This window comes from Oryzias latipes, chromosome 21 (genome assembly GCF_002234675.1).
Source record: "Oryzias latipes chromosome 21, ASM223467v1".
Taxonomy (NCBI): Eukaryota; Metazoa; Chordata; class Actinopteri; order Beloniformes; family Adrianichthyidae; genus Oryzias; species Oryzias latipes.
In genome coordinates this window covers 1,660,702-1,687,428 of record NC_019879.2, presented here as the reverse complement: position 1 = coordinate 1,687,428, position 26,727 = coordinate 1,660,702, and the positions used below count along the sequence as shown (strand labels likewise).

Genomic DNA, 26,727 nt, shown 5'->3' with positions numbered 1-26,727 from the left:
GCCGGGCGTGCGGTGCTATGGGGTTGGTGGGCTGGAGGGGGTTACTGTGTAGCAAAGAATGTCTGTGTGTGTGTGTGAGAGTGCATGGGTGGGGACAGGCCTGGGGTCTACCTCGCCAGTACCCACTGGGGCTCACCCTCCCTTTTGTAGAGTGGGAAGGGCAGCAGGGGGGGGTTCAGGAGCGTGTTGGGTTAAGGGGCTGTAGAGGGTGGTGTAGTGTGGGGGGGAGGTAGGGGTGGAGCTGTGGTTGTGTTATGATTTTCTGGCTGCTTGGGTCAGACGCTGGGGCTGGCCTGCGGTGATGGGGCTCCGGCTGGGTGGTGGGTAGCTCCTGGGTCCTCTGGGCCCTGGCCTCGTCCTTGGCCCTCATCTCGGTGTCCAGCGCCCGGTGGCCCTAATGGCTGGCGCCTGTTACGGCGGAGCGCGCCTGTCCTGTGGCCTGGGGGGTCCTGATGCTGGATTGCCTATGCCTCCCGGTACCGGAGGGGCCCCGTAGGGGGGCCTCCTCTGCACCCGGCCGGGTGGGTGGGCGGGGCCCACTTGCTCGGGCTGCTTGGGTCCCGTTGCTGGGGACGCTCCTGGTCCGGGGGTCTCCCCCTCTCTCCTGGTCTGGCTGGGGAGGATCTGGTTCCCCTAATGATCACATGGCGTGCATGTAGCTCCACCCCCACGTGCATGTGCACACTGGCACACTGCTCCCCGTCTGCTTTATCCCTCCCCCTAACACACAATGGATTGATGGACAGATGTCATCTCAGTGTCAGAATTTCACGTTTGGATGTAATATTTGTCTTTCTGCAGATCTAGTATAAATGTTTCTCAGCTTAAAATCATAACCTATTCAAATTAGAAACTCGGCTCTTGTATCCACTCACTTTCTCCCCCTCCCTCTTTATTTATTTATTTCTTTTTCTTCTACCCCACACACACACACACACACACACTTTCCCCCTCTCCCTCCCCTTTAATAAAAAGAATATGTATATATACTTAAAACACAAAATGTAACAAATAAATAAAAAGACAAAGAAAACGCTCTTCAACATGAAACCTGATTGTTGTTTTTAGTTCATGCTTCAGCTGTGTCACCAAAGCGCCTTGTATGTTAAACCCACGTGGATCTGCTGTCAGCTCTAATCACAGATCATTTCTCATAGTCTGGCAGATGGAAGCTGCTCTTTTATCTCATCATTTTTGCATTTTTTCGGTCCCTGGAGCTTAACCATCGTTTCTTATTCAACAGAGACCGCTGAGATCAATAGATGTCAGTTCAGAAATACCAGAGTGCATCGTGCTCATGTGTGCGCCTGTTGTCAAGAAGTATAACGTCTCGGTGAGAAAAAGACCAGGTTGCTATGGCAACACACAAAAATGCAAGAAGAGGTGTAATGAAATGAACCAAGAGCAGAGTTTTCCAGGACTCGGCATCCGTCATGATAACCGTGATCCAAACTCATCTCTGGCTCATCAAAGGTTACTGGGTCACAATTTAACTCACATTCCACTCAGTTTTGATCAACTTTTCCGACTGAATTTCCCTAATTTGTAAAAAGTCCTTTCAATATCTCTCTGACTTATTGTTAAAACTGACTGAGAGAGACACAGACATATGAGGGATGGATGTGTGGACATCAGTCAGTGTCATACATGTGCAGAACACGCCCACACAGAACTGGACTGGACTGGACTTTTGCATGTGATCAGCAGACGTTAGTTTCTCTCCAAAGCCGTCATCTGTTGTGAATTTAGAGTTTCCCAGTCCTACGGAAGCCCCCGGAGCACACTTACTCAAAACAAAGCTTAGAGGGTATTTCCTAATAAATGCTGCTGGATTTGCCCCTCCTGCCCCCGTCATCACATCAGAGGGTTTACCCACCTGTACGTTATCACACCGAAACGCTAAGGTATTCTGCTTGAACCAGAACGGTCAATATTTACCAATCAACCAAGGAAGAAAAGAGGAAGCACTTTCTTTTTACCCTTCAAAATAAAAGCATACTTGAACTTTAAAGCAAAAACCTGAACTACATTTGTTTCAGATGATCCAGTATTGGCCTGTATTTCCATGCTCATTTATAAACGACTAACATGTTGTGATATACGTGGTTGACCAGCATCTCCTTTGGTCATTTCCTGAACAGTAATTCCAGTCGATGTTGTTAAGTTTTGTTATTCTTCGTTTGATTAATGACATTACCCTGCTTCTCACATAAGCAAATAAGTATATTTATATTTATCATTAGTCAAAACTTTGGCCTTTTTATTCAAACTGATGTGATTGAAATGAGACTCCGTTAAGGAGGGAACAGCTGAAACCACAGACTGCACACAAACTGCATGAGGAAACACTCTAACCCCAAACAAAAGACTCGGAGGAAACTTAATGCTCTCACAGTTTATCTGTGAAATATGCCATCAAAGATAAAAAGGCAGTAAAGTCAGTCAGCTTTTTATTGCTCACAAGCTCATTTGTAGAAGCACTGACCTGTAATCAGCAGCAACTGAACCATGGAGACAAACCAAGCAAAGGATCTTTCATTTCCAGTCTGGTTTAATTCCTCAATCCTCCCATCATGTCTCTGTCTGCTCCTTCCTCACCAGCTCTGCTTTTCCTTTAGTTCTGTCCCAATTCCTCCACTACTCACTGTAAAGTGTGTTCACCATCTCATAGTTCTGTCTGAATCTACAATTCCAAACCCAGAGTCTCTGCGAAAAACCAGTGCGCATCGATGCCCACGAGATCAGAGAATATAGACCACAATGCATCGCGTCAGAACAATTTTTGCCCAAAAATGTATTTTTTTAATAATTATCTTCAGAACTCGGTGAGTTACTAAATGGTCGTTGCCAAGCGCTCATATCGATGACGTCATAGTCACTGTTTAGAGAAAACCAAACAGTAGTGAGTGTGGTGTAAATCCCGGGCACTAGATAGTCCCGCACTCTAACGTTTTTTCAGTAGCTGGGGGTCAGGGTGGGAACAGAGCCTTTGTTTCAGTGTCCCTTCATGCATCATCACTGTCCCTCCTCTTCCTCCCTGCAGTGCTGAAGCTCGGCCCGGAGGCCTTCAAGTTCGACAGCGGCCTGGAGGCGGTGGCTGTGCGGCAGAACGAGAAGTATTACATCCTGCGGCCGGAGGTGATCGAGACGTACTGGTACATGTGGAGGTTCACCCACGATCCCAAATACAGGCAGTGGGGATGGGAGGCGGCACAGGTGAGGACCCCCCCAACCCCCGTCTTTGCTTCTTAGACGGTTCTTCCAGACCAGTTTGCTTAAAACTTCATGGAAAAAGTTAAATTCCTCCTTTTCTTCTTTCACCTGTGGCCCCCGGTTGGGACATGGGCCGCATACAAGAGCTCTCCAGCTGTTCCCATGTTTTCTCCGTGGTCTTGAAGCCGTCAGCAGAGGGCTTCCAGCTCTTTAGGCCCCCCCCTTTTTCTTTTTCCTTGGGGAATCCATGTCCGCGCCTGCCTTGTAGGGCTGGATGCAGGTTTCCTGAGGGCGTGGCCAATCCACCGCCATCGTCTTTTGAAGACGTCTTCTTCTACTGGTTGCTGCTCCATCTTCTCCCATAACTCAATCAAAGCTTTCTATAATATTTGTAAAGCAGTTTTCCAACTCGCGCTTCTCTTTTTAATAAAGAAGATGTAAACTCTTGAGCTTCGCATGAGCCGGGGAAACCGCTGAGCTCAGGATCCGGTTGTTCTTTCTAAATTGTGGGATTCGTCCTCCGTCCCCCTTTGGGTGGAAGCAGCACATTCTGTTGGATCCTGGCGTCGGTTGTCCAATCACGCCATTGAAACGTTTCATGAGAACGAAGCCGAAAGAAAAGCCTTCTATTGCCCTGCTCCCTGAAAGAGATGAGCTTCTATCGGGGAGTGGAAGTCGCTCCTTTATCAAAGTCCTCCGTGATCTGCTTTCTGCTCCTCTGTTGGAGACGTCCCCCCCTCTTTCCTTCCCCGTCTGAGCCAGAATAAATGAACGCAGGAGGAGCAGCTTTCAGGCCCATAGGAGGCAGGTGTGTTCATGGAAACGTTTGCAGAGACGGGAAAGAAACATTTGGCTCTGGAGGATTGGAACATGTTCGTTATGAGAGATTTGGATTCATACATTTTTTAGGATCATTTTTAAGATTTTTGTGAAGATGGAAAGATTTAAAGACAAATTCATACATTAGGCTTCTTTTTTGTTATTATTTTCAAATTAATATTCATTTATTATCTGCAGTTTGTGGTAATTATCTGCATGGATCCATTTGTTTTCTTAGTTCTTGCATTCTTCACCACTCAAACGCCTCCATTCCTTTAGTTCCTGGTCTTCTCACTCCTTTTATAATCAACTTTAGTGGCTTTTGTTGTCAAATATATATGTTTTATGAGGACTAGTTTAATGTTTGTGTCACCTTCCGGTGCAGAGTGTGACCGAAAACTTTATTTTACCAGCAGAGACTTCAAAAGCAGCTCTAAACCCCCTCCTGAACCAAAATTCACATGATCTTTTAGAAGACCATGACCCCCTCCCCTGGGCCAGCTTAGCTTAATGATTGAATTTTGGTCAGGCCCTACAAAGGCCTACCAAACCCAGAGTTCAGGAATACATACTAACATAAAGCCCCCAACATGATAAAGGAGTTGAACATGTGTGCACGTCGTGTGTCATCAGGAGACTCACTGGGATGTTTTAATAGTTGAAGGTGTTCCCCCCACCCAACCTGCAGTAGCTCGGTCCCTGTGTGTGGAGTTTCCGACACACTTTGTAATTCTGTTAACACAAATGTCCGCTCTTTCATGAAACTCCACTGAGGGCCGTGTTCGTCGTTGTCTGACATTTTTCTGGACGACAGTTGACGGCCTTGTCTGGACGCTCCTCTGTGCGTCTCTTTGGGTTTAGCGCACTCACCTGTCTGCCCGCACTGAGGAATGGAACGCTGCTTCTTTCCGGCGTGCGGGTGAAGCCGATGTTGCTGTCATGCCGGACGCCATGGCCGCTTCTCCCCCCTCACTGCCACGGACTGTTTACCTGGATGATTTATTTAGCACAGATGGCGGCGCAGAGCGTGACTGTTTCCCAAACGTCCCTTCGACGGGACGTCAGAGCGTCGTTGTGTGGAAGCTGCAGCGCTCTGACACAGTGCTGTGTGCTTCCAGCTTGTTGTGCGCTATTGTGTACATATTGTGTAGCTGCAGCTGTGGGTCGCTGCGGTGTGGATTTTCACGTCGGGTGCGGCAGCGCATGAATAATGGGAATCATGGTCCAGACTCTTCATGGAGTAAATCTGCTGACAAGCGGGAGGTCACCTGAGGACGTGATGGAGGGAAAAGATGGAGGGGGGGGTGTACCTGTGTGTGTGTGTGGGGGGGGGGGGGGGGGGCACATGTGGGAAACCTCAAGGACAAAGATAATTCTTTCCTTACATGTTCTGGCTGTGAAGTGGATGAGCGAGGCGCCGCCTCTGTTTGTATGCAGGCGCCGTTTTACGGCAACATGAAGGTCGATTAAAGTTCCAGGAGATATTTTTCTGCTCGCTCTGGTTCCACACAACGGCCCTCTGCTGGCGTTTGAATTCTCTGCAGATCCCATCATCCCGTCCCTAAGACCTCTTCTACCTTTTTACTCTGGGCTGGTGTCAATCCTGTGATGCCACATATGGAGGAACCCAGCCAATCATCTGCAACCCGACCTGATTTCTGAATAAATCAGTGGACAAACACGCTCCACATGCATAAATACAATTCAGCATGAGGCAATGCCAGATCATAGCAACCCAGCATCTGTGAAAATTGTCAACAACCTGTTTTATGTTGATTAAATCTGGCCTGTCTGGACGTTTACTCATGTGTGAAATATCCATCAGGGGTTATGGTTGAAGAGGCAGTTATATGCAGTTCAGAAAGACGAAAAGCAGCATCAAAGGTTCATTTGCGTCGGACGCTTTCTTCCTTAAAGTGCGTTAATTCTGATAATGGACACTTTATCGGCCACTAACCCGCTTATACCATGGTCACTAACAAAAGAAATAAACATTTAGTTGGTTTTTAGTTTCTGAGATACTGTCTGAATACTACATGGGTAAAAAAATGAAACAAAATTCGTTCCCACGAAATAATAATTCATGAGATAAGTTATTCCTAAACACTGATGTGAGCAATACTTGGATTTACAGCAGAGACCTTCACACTTCTGTCTGTTTATCTCATGACAATGAATGGAACACACGAAGGACGTTTAGAGATGGATTTATTGATTTTTAAAGCTCTACAGAAGCATCTGTAATCAAGTCTCCACGTCTGGGTTTATTCACGTCCCGGTACGCTCGCCGTCTGGCCGCAGAAGCCGCTACTTCCGTGTCTCTGTGACCCACATTCAATCAGGAGGGGGAAAATAAAAGCAAGAATCAAACTAGGGGATCCATTTATTATTGTCTTGATGAAAATAAGAAAAATATCAGAAGATTTAGGAGGTCTGAGCTCGCTGCTTCCCCGCACCGCAGCGGCATTACGGATGTGTCTTTTATCGACAGACCCGTTAACGGTCACTTTACATCCGGAGGCTACATGCCACATATCCCATCATGCATCTCGACCAATCAACGTGTCCCTGTAACTGAGGTGCTTTCAAATACAACGGGATAAATGACTATTATTATTTCGTGGGATCTATATATATATATATATATGGGTCACGGGCTCCGTAGAATACAATCCGTTCCTGTAATTGAAGAACTGAACCAGATTTTCTGACGTTTGTTTACCGCTCGTCCTGCTCTCTCTCTCTCCGTTTTGCCGCCACCGTCCTCACCTATGTGTCCTTTTTGTCCTCCACCCCTCCAGGCCATTGATAAGTACTGCCGGGTGAGTGGGGGCTTCTCAGGAGTGAAGGACGTGTACTCGTCCAACCCGACCTACGATGACGTCCAGCAGAGCTTCTTCCTGGCCGAGACTCTCAAGTAAGTCTTCATCTGAGGAGCAGATTTGCTGCTAAAGCCCAACGTTGGTGGTCCTCAGCATCAGAAACCGACTGCAGTCGAGTCCGATCCATCTTTTCATGAAAGACCCACTCTGGTGTTTTTGGGGTTACGTCGCTGGGAATCAGGAGCCGATGACAAAATGCTGTTTAAGTAGAGCTTCTGGTTGTTACGTTACCACCTCCAAGCTCCGCCCCTTTCGGATGCCTCCTCCTGCAGTCAAACAGATCCATGAACGTCTTTGATTTCCTCGTTTGAGCTGGAATCTGGATCTAAACTCTACAGCTGGATATCACCAGGTGGGGGGGCTGTAAGCTAGCGGGGGAGCGTAGGAAAGGGATGATGGGAAATGAGTCTTACGGTCCCGCCCACAACTCAGAGGTGAATTTCATTTTTCTGTCATGTATTTGTTTTCAAAATTTGAACAATTTAAGCATAAAAGCCAAAAGCAAAACGATAGTCACCCCCCCCCCCCCTTCCACCGCACCCTTCAACCAAGTAAGACAAAATAAATAAATAAAAAGCTACACAGGCAGTCATACCAACAAAAACGTAGACTTTAGTTTTCCTCCTTGAGAAAAGCCCAAAAAATAAAATAAAATAATTCCTCAGGTGTTTCAGTCCATTGACCAGTTTGTTAATGAGCAAGGCATTAAAGAAGACTGCTTTCAATTCAAGTTTTGTCCCTTTAAAGGTAGACCCTTTAAATCGGCAGGCGAGAGGTGAATTTGTGATGAAGTCCTGCTGCTGTTTTGTGTTGTCACGGTGTGCAGCTGCCGTCTGCTGCAGTTGGCCTCTGAGAGCAGACGGCTTCCTGATCAGCGGCTGCAGCTCATCCATTAGAGGACGGTGGGCGCCATGCAGCCGGGTTACTGTGAAGGGCAGCTGTCATGTCTGCGTGCTGCCTCATCTTCATCACCGTCTTGGCTGGGTGGAGGAAGGCGTCTGCCACATGGCTCTCTGAGGCCCTCTGCTGGCCGCCTCTCATTTACCACTTCAGATGGGTGGAACACCAGCAGAATCCGTCTTAGCCGCCCTCCTCCTCCGTGTGGAAGGCGTTTCCGTCTCACGTTGACGCCCTGCAGCTGCTGCCTGAAGCTGCCGTTTTAGACTTCTGATCGCTCCTCGTGTTTTGATGCTGAGGCTCGGGATTCCCTCCTTTCCACAGGAGTCAGCCATGTTTGTAGGCAGCTTGTTCTAGAAATGAGCAGCAGAGAAGTTTCAGGGTTTTTCATCAAATGTCCAAATGCTGTAGAATTCATCCATAAATTTCAGCTTCTCTTTAAATTAAAAACATTTTCCACATTTACTTTTTACTATTTTTTATTCTCCTGACAAACAAATCTTGACCGTTTGGATTTTCTCCGTTGCCTTTAGAGGCTGTAGCTCTGGGTCATCTCCAAAAAGCCTTTTTCCTGACGCCACGCTGTTCTCTAGTAAAGACCTGAACTGTCTTAAGGCCCGTACACACCGGGACGAATATTCGCCAGCGTTTTTCGCCACGTCTTTTGTGTTCACACCCAGGCGATTTTCGCTGACGATTAGCTGAGCGAACATGCAATTTTATTCCCTGACATTAGATGGCGCTTAATGTAAAACAGAAATACTCCTGTACACAAGGTGGCGCTGCGCAACTTTACGCTTCTTAAAGTCGCTTTTCACTCAGAAGAAGAGAGCAAGTATTTAGGCGCTTGTCAGAATAATACAAAGAAAACATGAATATTTCAAGCACCAGTTGCTCCAACTGCTGCTTGGTTCAGGGGTATTTTAGAATGTCCGTCATTATTTCTTCGCGGCAGTGTAGACGCTACTTGACGTCTATCTTCTTCGCTGGTATGTGTGCTCAGCAAGGCAGTTTTGTGTTTGAGCGCCCCCAAGTTGTGTTTTACTGTAACTTCAGAAGCTCCAGACACGTGTGCAATAGCGCCGTTCTCATTGGTTGAATTTGCGTCGGCAAAAAAAACCGAACCCGAGGCGTTTTTTTTTTTTGACGCGTGGCGTTTTTTCGCGTCGGTGTGCACACTCTCATTGGTGCCCTTTGTTTAGTCACGAGGTGTTAAACGTCGGCGAATATCGCCGGCGAAATTCGTCCCGGTGTGAACGGGCCTTTAAGGTGAACAGGCTGAACGGGTCATGTGACCTGTTCACACTAGACAAGCAGGGAGGGGCTTCTTCTTCTACTGTTAACTCCTGATGCTGCTGCCTTTTTTCAGAGTAATGGAGCTCTGATACTAGAATCTCTTCATTGACATGTCTGCCCCCCCCCCTCCCTCTGCAGGTATCTCTACCTGTTGTTTTCCAGTGACGACCTGCTGCCTCTGGAGAGCTGGGTGTTTAACACAGAAGCCCACCCCCTCCCTGTCCTCCACCTGGGAAACATCACCCTGCCTGGCAGTGAGCCTGCTCAGCGGTAGATAGACCCCCCCCCCTCCCCCCAGACTTTCTGCCGCATCACAAGACAAAGACACCCCCCCCCTCCACCAACACCAGAGACACCTTCACTGAGACTCCTCTGCGTTTGGACACGAGCCGGGGAGACGAGAGAATGGACTCTGACCCCCCCCCCCCCCCCCCCCCCCCCCCCCCCCCCCCCGGTTCTGTGACAATCTGTGAATTCTTTCAGAAGGACGCCCCCCCCCCGAAGGATGGAACCCTTCAGACTCTTGGGGAGTGGGGGCTTCATTTCCTCCCAGCAGAGATATAAAGGACTTCACAGGGTGTGTCGGTGGGAAACCTTAGGTAACGGAGACAAACCCCTCCCCTTTTTCCCTTGGACCCCCCCCCCAAAGACTTCACCCGTCAGACAGCCTAAGGCAGAGATGTGGACCACAGATGATGATGATGATGGTGGGACTGCCAGAACTTTCTGCTGCTATTCAGAAGCTGCTTTACTTTGTAAGGTTTTCTGACCCCCACCCCTCCACCCCACCCCCTCCTCTCAGAGAGATCTTCACATCATTTTCATGTCAGCTTCTGTTGATGTTCTTGTTACAACTGCCCCCCCCCCCTCCATGTTTGTGCACTTTGTATGGGAAGGCGGGGCCAAAGCACTGACAGGTGAATAAATGAGACGCCGCGTCTCCGTCCTCCTTGTGTTCAGCACCGCAGGACTTTCTCTTTCTGCTTTGATCTATTTCAGGGAGGGGGGGTTATTTACAATTACATTCGTCTCCCCACCTTCATCTGGTTGTGTTCTCATCCTCTCAGCATCTAGCTGAGGTCTGAGACGATCATTTCCAGGTCCGCTCTCCCTCTCCTGAGAGATGTGGAGGAACCAAAAGCTTCTCCGTTCCCGTCTCCATGGAGGAGCGCGAAAACGTTTTCAGGAGAAGAGCAGCTTTCAGTGACCGCCGTTCTCCCATTTCATAAACAACATAAAAATAGTCACCTAGAAGTTATTTTTACAAACTTGCAAAGCTGAGCAGAGAGAAGCTGAAGACTCATCAGTGTGTCATAAAAAGGAAGACCACTTTTAGAAATCCAAAGGGGATAAATGTGAGACGGAGAACGCTCTTCCTCTGATCCAGATCAGCGGTGAGGAACGCCGGTTCCTGACATCTCAGCTGGTTTGTGTCTCTAACTCAGAAAATAGGAACCGTTGTGTCTGTGAGATGTTTATTCTTCAGGACAAACATCGAACCTGAATCAGCTCTCTGAGTTTGCAGCAGCTGCATCAGCTGACCTTCACCGGCTCCTCTGGCTGTTCCTGCTGCTGCTCTGGCCAGAGCTGGTGAGAGGCAGAGCAGCCAGTGAAGGTTAGCTGATGCAGCTGACCTTCACCGGCTGCTCCTGCTGCTCCTGCAGCCAGAGGAGCAGCCAGAGGAGCCGCAGGAACAGCCAGAGGAACAGCCAGAGGAGCAGCAGCAGCTTCCTCAGAGCCGTGGCTCTTTTCTTGCTTCTACTGCAGATGTTTCAGCTGGATCTCCAGGCTTCCGATTTTCCTGCTGAGCCTCATAAATCTTGAATAAAAATAAAAAAAAACTTGATTTATCGTCCCTCCTTAAGTTGACAGACCTCGTGGCGTCCCCCCCCCCCCCCATCAGGTCGCAGCAGGCGGGGCGGGGCTGAATCTCTGCATGGTCCAAGCTGTCCTTTAGGAGAGACTTCACCGCTCCACCCAACCCTTTGTTTTTGATAAACCCCCCCCACCTCCACCTCTGTCTCCTTCAGTGCCCGTGTCGTCCTGAGTCTGCCCCCCCCTCCCCATCCTATGAGGAGGAAACTGAGGCGGCTCCACGAAGACTTTGAGAAGTGAAAGTTATTTGTTTTTACTGGACTAGGAAGTGAAATGAAAGTCTGTAAATATGTTAAAAACTGCGCTTTAAACTCAATAAAGATGTTGTGAAAAAGCTGAGAGCCTGTTGTCACGGCGACCATCAAGCTGCTGTCAGAAAACTGACTGACGTGAAAGCATCTCAGCTTCCTGGGCTTTTCTTTATTCAGCAAAAGCAAACGTAGCTTTGGCAGCAAAAATGAAACATTCAAGGGATTTAACTTTCTTTTTCCTCAAACGATGTGGACATAAAAATGTTTAGGGTTTTTGTTTTTTTACGTGAATCAAAGTTCGTCACAGGTTAGTTACAAACCAGCAGCTGCCGTCTCCTGGAGTAAAGGAGGGTCCTCACATGGTGGGGGCTCAAACAGAATTAAATTCATGTTCTTTGTAAGAAAAAACTTCTTTTTTTTCCTCCAAGTAAGTTTAAAATAGGAGCAGATTGAAGTGTTGCAGCTGAAAGACCCGGTGGCTTCATTCAGCCATGATGTGTGGATCATCATCATTTAGGTGAGGGGGGGGGGGGGGGGGACCGAGGGGCTTCATCCGACAGAAACACACACATAAATATATATTTATATATATAAATAAGACTTGTTGCTTCACACTTTCACATCATTTTGTCGGAATTTAAGACATTTTACAATCTTTCAACACTCAATCGTCTTCCTGAGAGAATTGTCTATTGTGGTTTCAGGTGTTTTATTGTGTATCAACAGGAAGTGCTGTTTAATTGTTGGATCAGCTGATCCTGAGATGATCTGGACTCATGCCTGGAAATTCAGAACATCTTCAGGAACGGTACAGAAATCTGAATGAAAAAGTTGAGACACAAAATCTGACTAAAGATCCACTCCAATGAAAATGATGTTTTTGGTTTTTTGTTCTTGTTGGATTTCCTGATGTTTAAAATTGTGAGTATTGCTTTATTATCATTGTGATGAATCAGAACAGACAAAAAAAACAGTTTGGAAAGCTCTCAGTTGTGACTTAAAAATGGAAATGGGCGGGGCCAAAGTCTCCCTGCTCTGCTCCATTCTGATGGATCCACCTGCAGACAAACATGAACGTCTTTGTTCTCCTGGTCTGAGCTGGAATCTGGATCGGAACTGGACGGCTGGACAGCTACGATGCTGCGGCCATTTTGGTTGCACCGCTAATAATTTTAGTGAGCGGGAGAGAATGTAAACAAAGGAATCATGGGAAATGGGCAGAGGCTTACTGCTGCCGCTCTGCAGAAACTATGTTCTAGAAAATGACACTGAATTTTTCATTTTGCCTAAAAGCAGCATCGATAATAGTTTAGAAGATGAGACTTTAACCAAATGAAGCTTAAAACGAGTCCATATAGACTCGTGAGCTTTAAAAAAAAGGATATTTTAGGACATATTTTGCTGGAATTTTCTGCCTAAATAATCATGATGTCGGTTTCCGTGTTGTGTGAAATGCCGCATCATGTGTGATTTTATTTTTTTTTGCATCCAAACCAACAACAATGGAAGGTTGTCGGCAGCAACCAGCAGCACCTGAGTGAGTCACTGCAGGATGAGCAGCTGTTTGAGCCACCAGACGCGCTTAAACCTAGACCTGGCGCTCGCCGTGTTTACTCGTACGGCATCAGAGTACATGCAAATCAATGCTGCTTGTGTGTCCCAGTATTTGTTGGACCCTGCTGCTCAGCCAGCCGTGCACGCCCTGGTCACTCTGACTCAGAGCAGCAGCAACAATAACTGCTGCTGCTGAAAACACTGCAGACACCTTCTGACCGGCTCCATGGTTCATAGTCAGGAGGCAGATGGGTCACCAACAGAAAAACAGAGGCTGTGTTCCTCCTTCACGCCGCTCTGTGGGGAGAGGCGGAGCCTCTGTCGGTGACGGTGCAGAGACCGCCTTTGCGTGAACCCAAACTACTGTCATCAGAGAACCTGACGGGACCCGTTCAGAACGCGCTGCAGATGTTCTCATGAAGACTTTTGCTCCTAAACTTTAAGTGTTTATGCAGATTTCAAAATGCGTGGATGTTTTTGGAATTTCCGTCCTGTCTAACAGTCATCTGCACATTTTTACGCAAAATCCCATTGTTTGATGTTTACAGAAGGCATTTGTAAGACGGAGCAGAAAATGGGACGTATCTCCTGATAACAAGCAACAACTCAGTTCCTCTCAGGCGTGTTACTTCTCCTTTAAGACACTCTTCTATCCTCCACTGGTCACCTGTGGTAATGTCACCTGTATTAAAGAATGACACCTGTCCACACACCTAAACAGGCAGACTGCAACCTCTCCACCATGATCAGGACCAAAGAGCTGTCCAAGGTCACCAGGGACAAGACCGTAGAGCTGAAGAATCAGGGATGATCCGGTCTACGATAAGCAGCAGCTTGTAGAGAAAACACTAACTGTTGGAGAAATGCAAGATCATCGTCCACCTGGAGGTCCATGAAAGATCCCACCTGATGAGGTCTGAATGATCTGGACCAGTGTTTTTCACCGTGATTTAGCTGCAGCTTCAGCTGTCTTAAAGTCCCGCCCCTTTAACTGTCTCCACCAATCATTCTTGGAGGCTTAATCATCCGTCATCAGTCTGACCAATCAGAGGTGGCTAAAGTCTTCACTTCCTTGTTCTGATTCTGCTCATAAAGTCTCTCAGTTCCAACAGAAATACCAGTTAAAGCTCGTCTTTAGCGGTGTAGCTTTCTACAGAATCCGGTGTCAGACCGTGGAACAAGTGAACAAAACAATGAAGCTCAGAGAAGAGAGTCTGTCTGCCATCACTACATCTCCCATGATGCATTGGGTTAAAGTGACAGCGTCTCTGCTCTACTATGGATGTTCTCTGTCTTAAACCACAACAAACACACAAACAGTTTATCAATCTTCTTGATGAAATCAGAGGTCAGAGGTCAACAGTTTAGTTCTCCTTCAAGGTTTGTGTTTCTTAACAGCCAAACATCCCAGAGTTTGGTCCAAGTCATTTTTCTGACTGAAACACTTTTCTAATAACATCTGGATTATTTTAGATGTTAAACTAAAGAAGAAGTAAAAACAACATTTAAGAAACAGAATGAAGGTGAAGTGGCCAACAGACACAATTAAACTAAATTGAAACAATTTAATCATTTAAAAAGAAATAAAACATTTTTGTTAAAGTTGTCAAAGACTTCATTTTTGATTAAGACAAAAGAAAAACTAATAAAACTTCAACATGTTGCCTTTTTGTGTCTTTTAATGTTAGTCCTTTAGTGTACATTTAATCAAACATTTTGTGATCATATTGTTCAAAAATTAGTTGCCTTTCCAACATTGAAATAAATATAAATAAATAAATCCCTATTTAGAAAGAAAATATTTGTTTTTGTGAGGTTACATAAAATTTCATTGTAACCCTTGTTCTATCCTAGGCACGTTAACATCAGGAGTTGGGTCATCTAGACCCACTAGACAGTGCTCTGAACCTTTTTTCTTCAATGATTTGTGATCTTCACTGGTGTCCATGGATTACATGAAATCTTTCCACCTTTATCCACCTTTGTCATGGTAGGGAGAACACCTCACTGGAAGGGGGGGGGGGGGGGTCATCTAAGATATCTGGAGGGGAATAATCAACTACCAGGAAAAACTGTCAAATAATTTAGTTGAAAATTATCAGACGAGGAGCAGATCCGTGGAGGATTTGGGTCATCCGACTCATTAGAGAGAGAAATATGATGGAGTTTTGATGAAAACATGTTTTAGTTTTGATTAAAAATCTATGTATATATTTAAAGCGGAACATTTGGGGAGTTTTAATTCAAAACTGGGACTTCTGTTCTCATTTTAGAGCCAATTACAGCTCAGGGGAAAGCGGGAACACGGACAAATGCTGCGTTCGTGTGGTAGAAACAAAGAAAATCTTCCACCACCACATGGACGCAGAGGAACTTTCTGCATCTTGACAGAGTTCATGTATTTGTAGTGCGCCATCTATGGGGAGACTCCAGAATTACAGAGAAGATCAAACATTACTAAGGATCATCAATCTCATTGACCCCAGTTTGGCGGGCCAGAAGCAATACTTCGGCGGGCGGCACATGGCCCCCGGGCTGTGGTTTGCCCACCCCTGGCCTAAGGTCACACAATATGAAAGCAGGCGTGGCTCTCTGATCAAACTGAGCATGCTCAGAAACAGGCAGCGGGGGGGGGGGGGGGGGGGGGGGGGGTTCGGCACGGCAGTGGAGATTTCCTGTAAGTTCTTTTCAGAGCAAAGGTAATAAAAAATGAATATTACTGAGAATATATTTACTTATGCATACTATAGCTTTTCAATTCTGTGTACATTCAATCGTTTTGAGTAGAAAAAGGAGCCCAAAAAGCAGCTGCCTTCGTGACCCTCTCAGTGACCCTCTCAGTGACCCTCTCAGTGACCCCCTCAGTGACCCCCTCAGTGACCCTCTCAGTGACCCCCGTCGTCTGTCTGTTCTGAACTTTTTCCCTGAGCTCTGCTTCAGTTGGGATTGATGTCAGAATAAAAGCCCATTGCTGTGCATTTCAGTATAAAAGCAGATCTGGGAGCCTTAGGATGAGGGGAATCCCCCTGATGATGAGCCAGTTTCCTCTTTGAGAGGCTGCTGACGTTAGGGACCCCCCCCCCCATCAGACCAAAGCACAACCACCCACTGACGGGGTTCCTCCACCCCAGCTCTCAGTGACAGAGGTGGAAACCGCTTTCTTCTGACTCTTTTGTCTGGATTCTCTTGTCTTTTTGTTATGTTTGAAAGGTCTTCATAAAAATAAAAGCTTGAACCTGATCTAGTATGTTTAACTCAGAAAAGTTCTCTGTCTGTCTTCGATTCGCTGATGCCGACTGAAACGAGTTTTCAGTCTTCCGTTCTTCATCATCTGTGTGTTTCCAACCTGCAGAATTCACAGAATGTCACCTCCTACAGGAAAAGGAAATGTGATTCAGCACAAACACGGGGGATGTTTGTGTGTCGGTGTTCTGCTGAAAGAACTGAAAAGGGTTTCCTGCAGAAATGCCAAACGAAAAATTCAGAAAATAAAATGTATGAACAACAATGAGGCCCTTCATTTGTCTGTTGATGAGCAAAACTGCCTGAACTGCTGCTTACAAAGTGGCTGGACTGACGAGAAAATCAGATCTGCTATTTTCTATCTAGACGGCTAGAAAGATGCACGCGAGGGTCATGTGACCAACCGCGCGTTCACAATCAATCCATTCGAACAGGTTCTTGTGGCGTTTTTCTCATCATGGGGAGCACATATAAAGACAGTTAGCTTAAAACTTTTAAGTCGAGAGCAGACGAAAAGAATACTGTTGGAAAATGCTTGTTGCAATGATGAAGAAGCTACAGCGGCAAACTTCCTGCTCTGCTCCATTCTGATCATCCACCTGCAGACCAACACATCCGTGGACGTCTTTGTTCTCCTCGTCTGAGAGGGAAACTGGATCAGAACTGGACGGCTCCAGCATCGCTCCCCATTTTTGTAGCACCGCTAATGATGTTGGGTTGGGGGTGTGAGGGGCTGTAAGCTAGCAGGAGAGTGTAGACGCGGGGTTGATGGGAAACGAGCGCAGGCTCACTCCACACAAACACAACTCTGAGGTGAATTTCTGAGGAACTCCTGCCGCTCTGCAGGAACTATGTCCCAGGAAACGACTCACAATTCTGGATTTTGGCTTCAAAACAGCAGCGTCATCATTAAAAGACCACTGGGAAGGACTTTAGCTCAACAATCCAGACCAACATCACTGCTGTGCGGCTGCAGTTATTTATAAATCAAAATCAAACTAAAGTTAGAAATGAACCTTTGTGGAGATGCTCTCTGTTTGACCTCATTTTAGTGTTTGTGGTTTTATACAAATCATGAAGCGAAGCCTCGGCAGGCAGAGCCAATCACAATGCTGCTTTCTTTCCCTTTGGCCCTTGTGTTATGTGGGGTCATCTGGACCCAACAACATAGCACAAGGGTTAGAGAATCAGACAAAATGTCTGCAAAATGTAAAAACCAGAATATCCTTTAAAAAATCCTAAATCAAAGCAAACTTTGCAAAGTTGAACAACTGCGATGCTTCAGATTTCTCCCAAAGTAGCCGATGGTGACCCACCTCTGCAGCTGCTTTAGCTTTGCGGTCAGTTGTGGTTGGCTTGTAGCTTGTTGTCTTTCTCAGCCACAGAGTATCTGTCTGACTCCACATTGCATCTTATCTCCTGACTTAGGTCACACTTAGAGAACTTAAGGCCAGTGATTAGTTTTGCAACAGTTTCAAAGATGAAACGTGTCTCTGCAGTTCTGGAATCACAGCTTTGTTTGTCTTGTAGCTTTAGGGATGAAGCAGAACGCAGAGATCACAGCACGCATGAGAACTGCAGCGAGGCCTTTTCCACCTAAGAAAACACTAGCATCATTAAAAGGTCTATATCATGCTATTGTTAAGCCTTATAGAGTAAAATATATACATGTATATGATAACATATCACCTTTGGAACACTGAAAACACATTTTTTATTAAATGTAAGCTTCTTTCTAACCTGGAAGTAAGAAGACTTGAACTCTGAGGCTCCGCCTTTCACTCCTTGTGAGTGCCGCCCATTTCATGACATCATCCTAGAGCCGGCCTCGGTAGCGTGTTTTGCAAAGATGGACGTGCAGACTGTGCGTAGAAAAGGAAAGAGTTTAGCCGATGACCGCCAGCTCCACTGTGAAAGTGGGTGTGTCTGTTAGCCTGGGGGCGGGGCTGCAGCGCAGACACTTCCTGGAAGGGGTGGCTCTCACTTTGTGATGTCACAATGTGAGGACCCACTGGTTTTCATGGATTGGGAATGGAACATTATAATAATCTTAAAAGATCAAATAGTTGTTCACATTACCTAACTATCTCTCTCTCTCTCTCTCTCTCTCTCTCTCTCTCTCTCTCTCTCTAGATATTCTTTTTTTTCAATTTGTTTATTTAAAGTTTTCAAAATTTGAACAATTCCAGGTATATTCTTTAATACCTTTTGCGCATGCTTGTCATGGTCCTAACCCCGACCTTTGGTCACTTGATCGAGGTAAAGGTCATCTGAGGACACCTGACGTTTTCTTTTAGGTGGACTTCCTGTTTCCCAAGAAACACTTTTAGTGTTGTTCATGTTGCGATGACAACTTATGAGGCCTAAAAGTACTAAAAAATAATGTATCATTTTATTTATTTCTGTTAAATTAAGCTGCTTGCCAAAAATGTTAAATATAAACTCTAACATCGTCTCAGGAAATCTTTTGTGGTTTTGGTCAGCATGAAATTGTTATTTGCAAAACTTCAGTTTTAATGAAAATTGTGTTTTTAACATGTTTTTGTGGTATTTTTCGCGTGATCCATAAAGAAAGTTAAGATTAAAAATTGTGTTTCTGTGTTTTTCTCTATGAGAATGTGGTGAATCAGGAGTAGATGGAAAAAATGCTTTAAGAAATTGCAGTTGTCACAGATTATACACAATTATACCACCTGCTCTGCTCCATTCTGATGCCTCCACTCACAGACAAATGGATCCATGTATGACTTTGTTTTCCTCGTCTGAGCCATGTCTTATCATTAATTAACATTAATTAACATATAGCGTACAATAGATCAAAACATGATCAAAGTGGGACTTTGAGCGGAGTAAATGAATTAAAAGGTAAATTTCATCAATAATTTTCTGGTCTCCTCGTGTCTGTCTGTGACAATCCGGTCATAAAATATATTTTTCTTTTTCTTCCACGTTTTTAAGCGGACAAAACTTATTTTCAGTGGAAGACAGTAAGTGAGAGAGAGCGCTCCGTCAGTGTGACGCTCAATGGCTCCGCCCCTGGTTACTTAGCAACGCAAAAACCTTGTCCACCAATCAGAGGCCTCTCTCGGCGCATTGGTACAGCTCGAGGCGATCCTCAATTTGTCCGCGTGTCCTGCTAGTCAGAGTGAACTCTTCGGGGATTTTAAAGAAGGTAAGTTGTTTTTGTTGTTGTTTGTTTTATTCCTGAAAAGGTTTACATCTAAACCGGAAGCCATTAAAAAGTCCTGCGGCGCGGGGACTGTGTGACGCAGCGGTGGACTCGGCCCACCGGGGGGGGTGTCGTACTTCGGCTTTATAAGGCCGGCGTGTCTCGCTCGGAGGCTGAGGTTCGAACGTGGACTGCTCGTGTCGTGCTGTGGACTATGCGGAGGCGTGTTTGCGGAGCTACAACACTTTCTGGACTTTGAATGCCCCCGAACAGCCTTCCTGTAACGTAGGTACCGCCGGTCTCCGCGCCGCGTGTTGTGTTTTAACCGCGGTCGTCAGGGAAAACTGTTGTCCGTCGGTGTCATTAGAGCTTCGGCTCGCAGCTGGGGGAGTCTCGGCTGCTCCTCCGGTCCGGAGTGTCGGCTTTCCTCCGTGGCCGTGAAGGAAGCAGGTCTGCTGCTCTGAAGTCGGGGACCGTCCGGAACATGGCGGGACGGCCCCGGTTAAAGTCCCGGCGGCTGGAATGTTTGCCGGGACGAGAACCGCCGCCGCTGGTCTGGAAAGGCGCCGCTTTGGAGCCGTTCTGGAATAAACCCAGCCTCGCCGTTCTAGAACACTCACGAGCTTTGTGCGCAGCGGGGGCGCGTGCAGGTTGCCTCGTGCCCGCTTTGTGCCGTCCTCGCGCTGAATCATGATGCCATAATCCTTCAGCGGACCGCCGCGTTCAGGTCTCCTCATCTGAACTGATGTAACGTTTTGTTTGAGATTATAATGTAATCTATTACTTTGAGGGCTGGACCCTAAACTCGCTAGTTTCTGCTTGTGTTGGAAAAGATTTTTATTTTTAAACGTTATTATGAGCGCAGTGTCGACATTAACACTGAATTAAATCATGGAAGCTTTTTTTCACCTGTAATTCAAAATAATCTGTAATTTTCAATTGACAACTGGCATGAAAATTGAATTGTCAAGTGAGAATTGCAGATTACTTTGGATAATGGGTAAAAAAAAAAACCATGAGTTAATTTGGAGTGAACACTTCCGGCGGCGTTGATTGACAGGCGTCACACTAAACTTCCTGTTTGCAGTGATGATGGCAAAGTTAAACATTGAACTCAACATTTGAAGTATTGACCCCAAAAATATGCGATTCCTGTTTTTCACATTTTAAGTAAATGAAAAACCTTTTTTAAATTTAAAGGTATCATCCATCACTGTGAAAACAAACATCCACGATGATCCTTGATGTTGTCCGTCTGCAAACAAAAGCAAAATCCTTCCTGCTGGTTTGGAAATTGATTTCTTAATCTGTAAAGTTTTTGCCCAGACTTTTCACAAAGTAACCAAGTTACTTTTTTACTTCAACTCAAATAAAACATGTAGATAACTTTTAGCTTTTGCTTGATAGTGGAACCGGTTATTAAACAAATCACTCCGATGAGACTTGTTTTGGTGTTTTTAACTTTATTTTTGTGTTTTTTTTCTGATGGAAGACGTGTATCTAAAGAAAATTGAGAATAAAACTGCAGTTTTTTATTCAAATCATCTGCAGAACACAAACTCCCTGCTCCGCTCTATCCTAGTCTTCCCGTCTAAACTTTACGTCTGGTTAGCTCTGATGTTGGTCGCCGTTTTTGTTGCACGGCTAATGTTAGGTTGGGGTTGGGGGGGGGCTGTAAACTAGTGGGAAACCGTGTAAAATAGATGAATGATGGGAAGTGGGAGCAGGCTCACTCGTTGATAACAGTCACCGCCCACAACTCAAAGATGAGTCTTTAATGAACTCCTGCTGCGGCTTTTTAGATTTTGGCTAAACATGATATAAAAAAAAAAGCTTTGAAAATGGACCAACAGATGATCAGAGTGGAACTTTACAATAATCAGGGATTTTATGGGTATAGTTGTCAGTAATGGACCCCGTTTCAGAAAATCAAGTTTACCACCTAAAGAATCTAAAATAAAAATGTGTATATAAACATGTATGTATGTAAATGAGTGTTCTGTTGGTACCTCATGAGTTCAGACAGCATTTTGGTCACAAAAAGCCCAGATTATTGACAGAAATTGAATATTTTTGTGACAACGGAGAGTGTGGCCGCCATCTTGAAAAATGGCCACCAATTTGGATTTTTTAAGTTGGGATCCTAAGATACAAATTTGATGCTTGTACCATTAAAATACAGGATTTGTATGGTATGTCAATCAAACCGGCTGCACGGTGAGCAACGTTTCCATGGAAACCTCCTCCTGAGGACCGTCTCGGGTTCTCTAGCCTCCCTAAATCTCGTCTGATGAAAGGTTTTATGGTTTTTCGGTCATTTATTTGGCTTTGGAGTTGGACTAATGCATTATTTTTCTTTTTCTCCCATCCCAGTTTATCTAAACTTGGTTAGAAGATGGAAAACTCAGAAGAATCCTGCAGCAGTTCTGCCAGTTGTCTGACCTGGGATCAGGTGATCCGGCTCAACGAAGTCCTCACCGACGTCATCCCCATCCACGGGCGGGGGAACTTCCCCACGCTGGAGGTGCAGCTGAGCGACATCTTGGCGCGCGTGCGCCGCCGCCTGGAACGGCGGGGCATCCGGGTGAAGGACGTGCGCCTGAACGGCTCCACCGCCAGCCACGTGCTGGAGCAGGACGGCAGCTGGAGCTTCAAGGACCTGGACGTCATCTTCAGGGTGGACCTGCCCAGCGAAGCAGAGTTCAAGCTCATCAAGGACGACGTCCTGGACGTTCTGTTGGACCTCCTGCCCGACTGCGTCAACAAGGAGAAGATCACGCCCATGACGCTCAAAGAGGCGTACGTCCAGAAGCTGGTCAAGGTCTACACGGAGCAGGACCGCTGGAGCCTCATCTCCCTCTGCAACAAAAACGGCCGCAACGTGGAGCTGAACTTCGTGGACTCCATACGCCGGCAGTTCGAGTTCAGCGTGGACTCCTTCCAGATCGTGCTGGACCCCATGCTGTCCTACTACCAGCACATGCAGGTGCCCCTGTCGGAGGACGTCCACCCCCTGGTAATGGGGGAGAGCGTGTACGGAGACTTCAACGCCGCGCTCAACCACCTGCGCAACAAGCTCATCGCCACCAAGCGGCCAGAGGAAATCCGCGGCGGCGGCCTGCTCAAGTACTGCAACCTGCTGGTGCGGGACTTTCGACCCGCCAACCAGGAGGAGTTCAAGGCCCTGGAGAGGTACATGTGCTCGCGCTTCTTCATCGACTTTCCCGACATCGGCGAGCAGCAGCGCAAGGTGGAGTTGTACCTGCAGATGCACTTCATCGGGGAGGAGAAGAGCAAGTACGACTACCTGCAGATCCTGCGCAAGGTGGTGAACGAGAGCACGGTGTGCCTGATGGGCCACGAGCGGCGGCAGACCCTCCACCTCCTCTCGCTGATGGCGCTGAGGGTCCTGGCCGAGCAGAGCGCCATCCCCGACGCCTCGTCCGTGACGTGCTACTACCAGCCGGCGCCGTACGTCAGGGACCACAACTTCAGCAACTACTATGTGGCCAGCCAGAATATTCCCACCTGGCTGCCGTGTAACTGAGGCGGCGGGAAATCCGGCGTTGGAGACGAAATGTAAAAAAAAAAAAGTGAGAGAAAAAAAATGAAATGGATCCCACAAAACGTAAGCGGCGATGGACGCAGCGATCCTCCAATGAAGTGGCCAAGTGTTTTTCTTTAGAATCTGGGCTCATTCCTTTGCCACAAAGGTGACGACATTAAAAAGACGGCAATAGTTTTTACTCCGTTCTTGTTTTTTTTCAGAGTTTAGTTGTTTTTCCTCCTGGAGATGTTTGTGCCTTAACCTCCAGCTTCACTCGTCCTCCAGCGGTTCTTTGAGGAAAAGCTCTGGGGCTCAGATTTCAGCTCCGTGGTGTTTAAAAAAATAAAATGTAAAAAAAGTATAAATAGAGCTGTTATCGGGGCGATTAACGGTGTAAAAACAGAAAAAAGATGAAAAGCGGGAAGCGGATGATGTCATCGGCGGTCATCGGGGGGTTCGGCGGCGGCGCTCTCTTGTGACTGTTGGACATTTTCCTGTAAGGTCGTTCCTCCTCTGACGTCGGCGTGTTTTTTTTGAAAGCGATGTGGACACCCTCCCCCCCCCCGGTTCTATCCGGTTTCCTCAGGCCTGTTCTGTCCACACCAGCTCCCGGTTCAGGTTTCAGGCTCTCTGTGTTCCTAAAGAGGTCAGCCGTGACCTCGCTGCGTCAGGCCTGCGCCTCCGCCTGACGCCCGTGAAGGGGTGGGGGGGAGGGTCGCCTCCTCCTCCCTCCTCCTCCTCCTCCCCCCTTAAAAGGAGCAGAGACCCGGTGGCCCCCGCGGCTCTGCCAGGAGCCCTGAAAGGAGATCATCCTCTGTCGCAGCTAAACTTATCCTCCTTCTCCTGGAGGAGCTGCCTTTGTGGAGGGGGGGGGGGGGGGTTGTGTGTGCAGAGGGGGGCAGGGGTCTTGTCCCTGTCAGGTGCATGCTGGGATTGTTCAGCGTCTGAACCCCTTTTTTGGTCATGGGAGGACAGATGGTGCATCTGCTTCCAGACTTAGTTTTTGATGAATGTGGAAGCCCCCCCCCCCCCCCCCCCCATGAATTTCTATTTCTAGTAGTCTATTATGGGATGTCTCGTAGCTGCTGTTACTATCATGTCTTTGCCCCCCCCCCCCCCCCGGTTCTGTGGAGGCGTTCTCGCATAAGGACCCTCCCTGGTTTCTCTGAAGGGTAGTTTTCTGCCCCCCTGCTCCTGTCACAGGCTTGTGGGGGGCAGATAACTGCTGGCGGGGGGGCTTATCTGAGTGACTCACAGCACAGAACGCTGAAGTTCACCTACAGTCTGAGTCATGGGGGGGGGGGGGGGGGGTCGGCAGCTGAACCGCCAAACGTGCCTGTTTTCTCTGCCGCCTTTTATTCATGGATTTTTATTGGTGACAGCGGGGGGGGGGGGGGGGGTCTCTCAGTATTTGGTAATTTCTGTTCAGTCCGCAGGTTCAAATCCTGCCTAACTGAGCAGGACTCGCACCTTTTGATGCCTCCAGTTTTTCTATTGGTCCTCCCACAGCAACACCTGAGCAGGTGAGCTGCAGGGCAGACGTCTGCAGAGACGGCGGCGGCGGCGCCGTAGATGCATATGAGTGGATTGCAGAGCTGAAGCCGCTTTTCTGAGCTTCAGGTGTTTAGTGCTTTGACTCTCATTGGTCACCTTTAGTCCAGCCTCGGCGCTGTGTGGCCGCCTCACCGAGTCTGACCCCCTGCCTCAGGTTGGTCACCTGTGTGCACCTGTGAGGGGGCGGGACCAGCGGTTGCAGGCGTTCAGTCAGAAGCTCACGGTTTCTGCTGTTTTTCTCCCCGAGAGCTCAGATGAGAAAACTTTACTTCCAGAGGAAGTGGGATGCTGATGCTGAAGCCCTCTTTTCCAGGGTGAACATGTCAATATGGGGGGGGGGGGGGTGAATTCTTTTTGTTACTTTTCTGCTGTAAAATGTTGGTACCTGCTCCTCTGTTGGGTGTAACTAGTTTTCTTTGTCCTTTGATGGGGGGGGGGGGGGGGGCAATGATGTGAATATCAGTGGTTTTGCTTGTCAGAGGAACAAGTCTGAACCAGAGGAATGTGATGCTGCAGACGCTCCACAGGCAGATGCATGATGGGATACCTGTGGTGTTGAGGAAAAAAACTGACAGGGAAAAAGACGTGTAGCACTTTTTTGTTTATTGCTATGGAAACACAAAGGAGCGTTATTGTCAGCTTTGTGATGTAAAGATGACTTGGAGGTTCCAGCCTGTTTAATTTTTCAGCACTTTGACCTCACTTGAGTTTTTCCCTTTTGAATGGAAATGTGTGTACATCATCAGGACGTGTGTGTTTGAAGAGGAAGATGTGAATAAAGATCATTACATGCACCTCCAGAAATCCTTTTGTTTGTCGTCGCTCACAAAAACATCCAGAAAAGAACGGGTCTAAAAAGAAAAGGTCTTCGATAAATCCAACCTTTTTAAACTTCCGGTATGAAGCGCTGCCGTCTTCCTCCTCCTGATGTAGACCAGGAGGTTGGAGGAGTCTGTTTTCTTACAGGTTTAAGCCTGAAGTGGTTAAAAGTTCAGTTTAAACTGATTTAACCCCAGAAAATCTAAAGTGTCGGGACAGAAAAATACAACAAAAAAATAAATTAAAATAAATAAATTGATCATTTAAGTTTCCTTTTCTTTTGCACGTAATATTTTAAACGTGTGGACTTTTATTTTGTAAAGGTTTGGTAACCCTAGTGCTATCCTATGCACTTTAACGTTGGGAGTTGGGTCATCTAGACCCACTTATTGATGATCCTTCATGTTTTATCAAACGTCCTTACTATGAACACACTGAATTTGGTTTAGGTGCGTTTCTCTGAAGTTCATGTGTTTTCATAGTCAGACTCTCATTCAGACACCTCGTTTTTTTTTTTTTTTTTCACCCGTTGGTGCAGATGGTACTAAGATGACGACAAACGTAACAGCTTTGAAAGTAAAAACTACAAAATGTTCTCATTTTAAATATATAGATTATTTTTAATCCAAATTAAAGGATGTTTTGGTCCAGATTCTATGGTATTTCTTTCTCCAATGAGGTGGATTACCCAACATACCCGTCTGCTCCTGCTTTGGCCCTCTTGTCCAGGTTTTGAACCCTCCAAACATTTGCCCACCCCCTCCCCTATGGTAACAGTAAAATCTCTCCAAAAACCAGACGCCTTCAGCTCTCATCTGTTTAGTCTGCTACTGCAAAAAGCAGGACTTTAAGAAAACCTGTGATCTATTGTTGTTTAGCAGGGCTAAAGTGATCTGGCTAAATCAGGATTGATAGGAGGAAACCAGATCAATGGGTGGGACATCCCTGGAACACCTCCCCAGGGAGGCGTACATGTCAGCCGCTTGTATTCTGGACCTGCTTCTTTGGGTCATGGAACGAAGATCGACCGGTAAATTTTCTCCGTCTGCAAAAATCAAATGTTTTAGCTTTCAAGTGTTATAATGTCTATTCCTCACTATAAACAACCCCAAAGTGGTGTTTTCATCCGTTCACGCACGTGTTCCTCTGAAAACCGGTGCCATGAGCACCAGCCCCTCCCAGCCCACGAAAACGGGTGTCGTCACATTGTGAGGTCACAAAGTGAGGAACAACCACCGCTGACGGCTCCGCCCCCTGGCTAACAGACACGCCCCATTTTCTCCACGGAGCTGGAGAAAGTCCAGATGTTCACTTTTGTGGGCAGAACTCTGAAACGCCGCCGAGGCAGACTCCAAGTTGAAGTTATGAAATGGGCGGAGTGAAGGGCGGAGCCTCACAGATAGTTGTCCTACTTCCAGGTGGGAAAACGAACTGCGAAAATAACCAAGTCCTCATTAAAAATGTGTTCTTTTGTGGTCCTGTTGAAATATATATTATCATGTACATAGTGGCAGAGGGGAGCGATTTGATATCGACTTAGATGTCAGAAAGTCCGATTTTCCAGCAAAAAAGAAAAGCCAAAACAAATACACAACATTTTGTCAGAAA

The 26,727-nt window shown here is 46.8% G+C and overlaps 2 protein-coding genes across 3 annotated transcripts in view; both read left to right on the top strand.

Annotated features, from left to right (window-relative positions):
- The window catches only part of man1a2 (mannosidase alpha class 1A member 2), a 103,269-nt gene extending 93,747 nt beyond the window's left edge, over nucleotides 1–9,522 (top strand). The window contains exons 12-14 of the mRNA XM_023950575.1: nucleotides 3,044–3,216; nucleotides 6,834–6,949; nucleotides 9,246–9,522. Coding sequence (XP_023806343.1) covers nucleotides 3,044–3,216; nucleotides 6,834–6,949; nucleotides 9,246–9,381 — 425 coding nt within the window. The 3' untranslated portion in view covers nucleotides 9,382–9,522. The remainder of the gene's footprint in view (nucleotides 1–3,043; nucleotides 3,217–6,833; nucleotides 6,950–9,245) is intronic.
- A 9,559-nt stretch (nucleotides 9,523–19,081) lies between these two features.
- fam46c (family with sequence similarity 46 member C) lies at nucleotides 19,082–25,100 on the top strand. Of its 2 annotated transcripts, none has more exons than XM_023950734.1 (2): nucleotides 19,082–19,202; nucleotides 21,573–25,100. In XM_023950734.1, the coding sequence occupies exon 2, from the start codon at nucleotides 21,595–21,597 to the stop codon at nucleotides 22,744–22,746; it is 1,152 nt and encodes a 383-aa protein (XP_023806502.1). In that variant the 5' UTR covers nucleotides 19,082–19,202; nucleotides 21,573–21,594; the 3' UTR covers nucleotides 22,747–25,100. The 2 variants fall into 2 exon arrangements, with proteins under 2 accessions (XP_023806502.1, XP_023806501.1); XM_023950733.1 differs by lacking the exon at nucleotides 19,082–19,202 and adding an exon at nucleotides 19,352–19,484.
- Nucleotides 25,101–26,727: the final 1,627 nt, after the last annotated feature.

Coding starts and splice junctions, on each gene's coding strand:
- fam46c (XM_023950734.1), top strand. CDS start 21,595: ATGGAAAACTCAGAAGAATCCTGCAGCAGTTCTGCCAGTTGTCTGACC.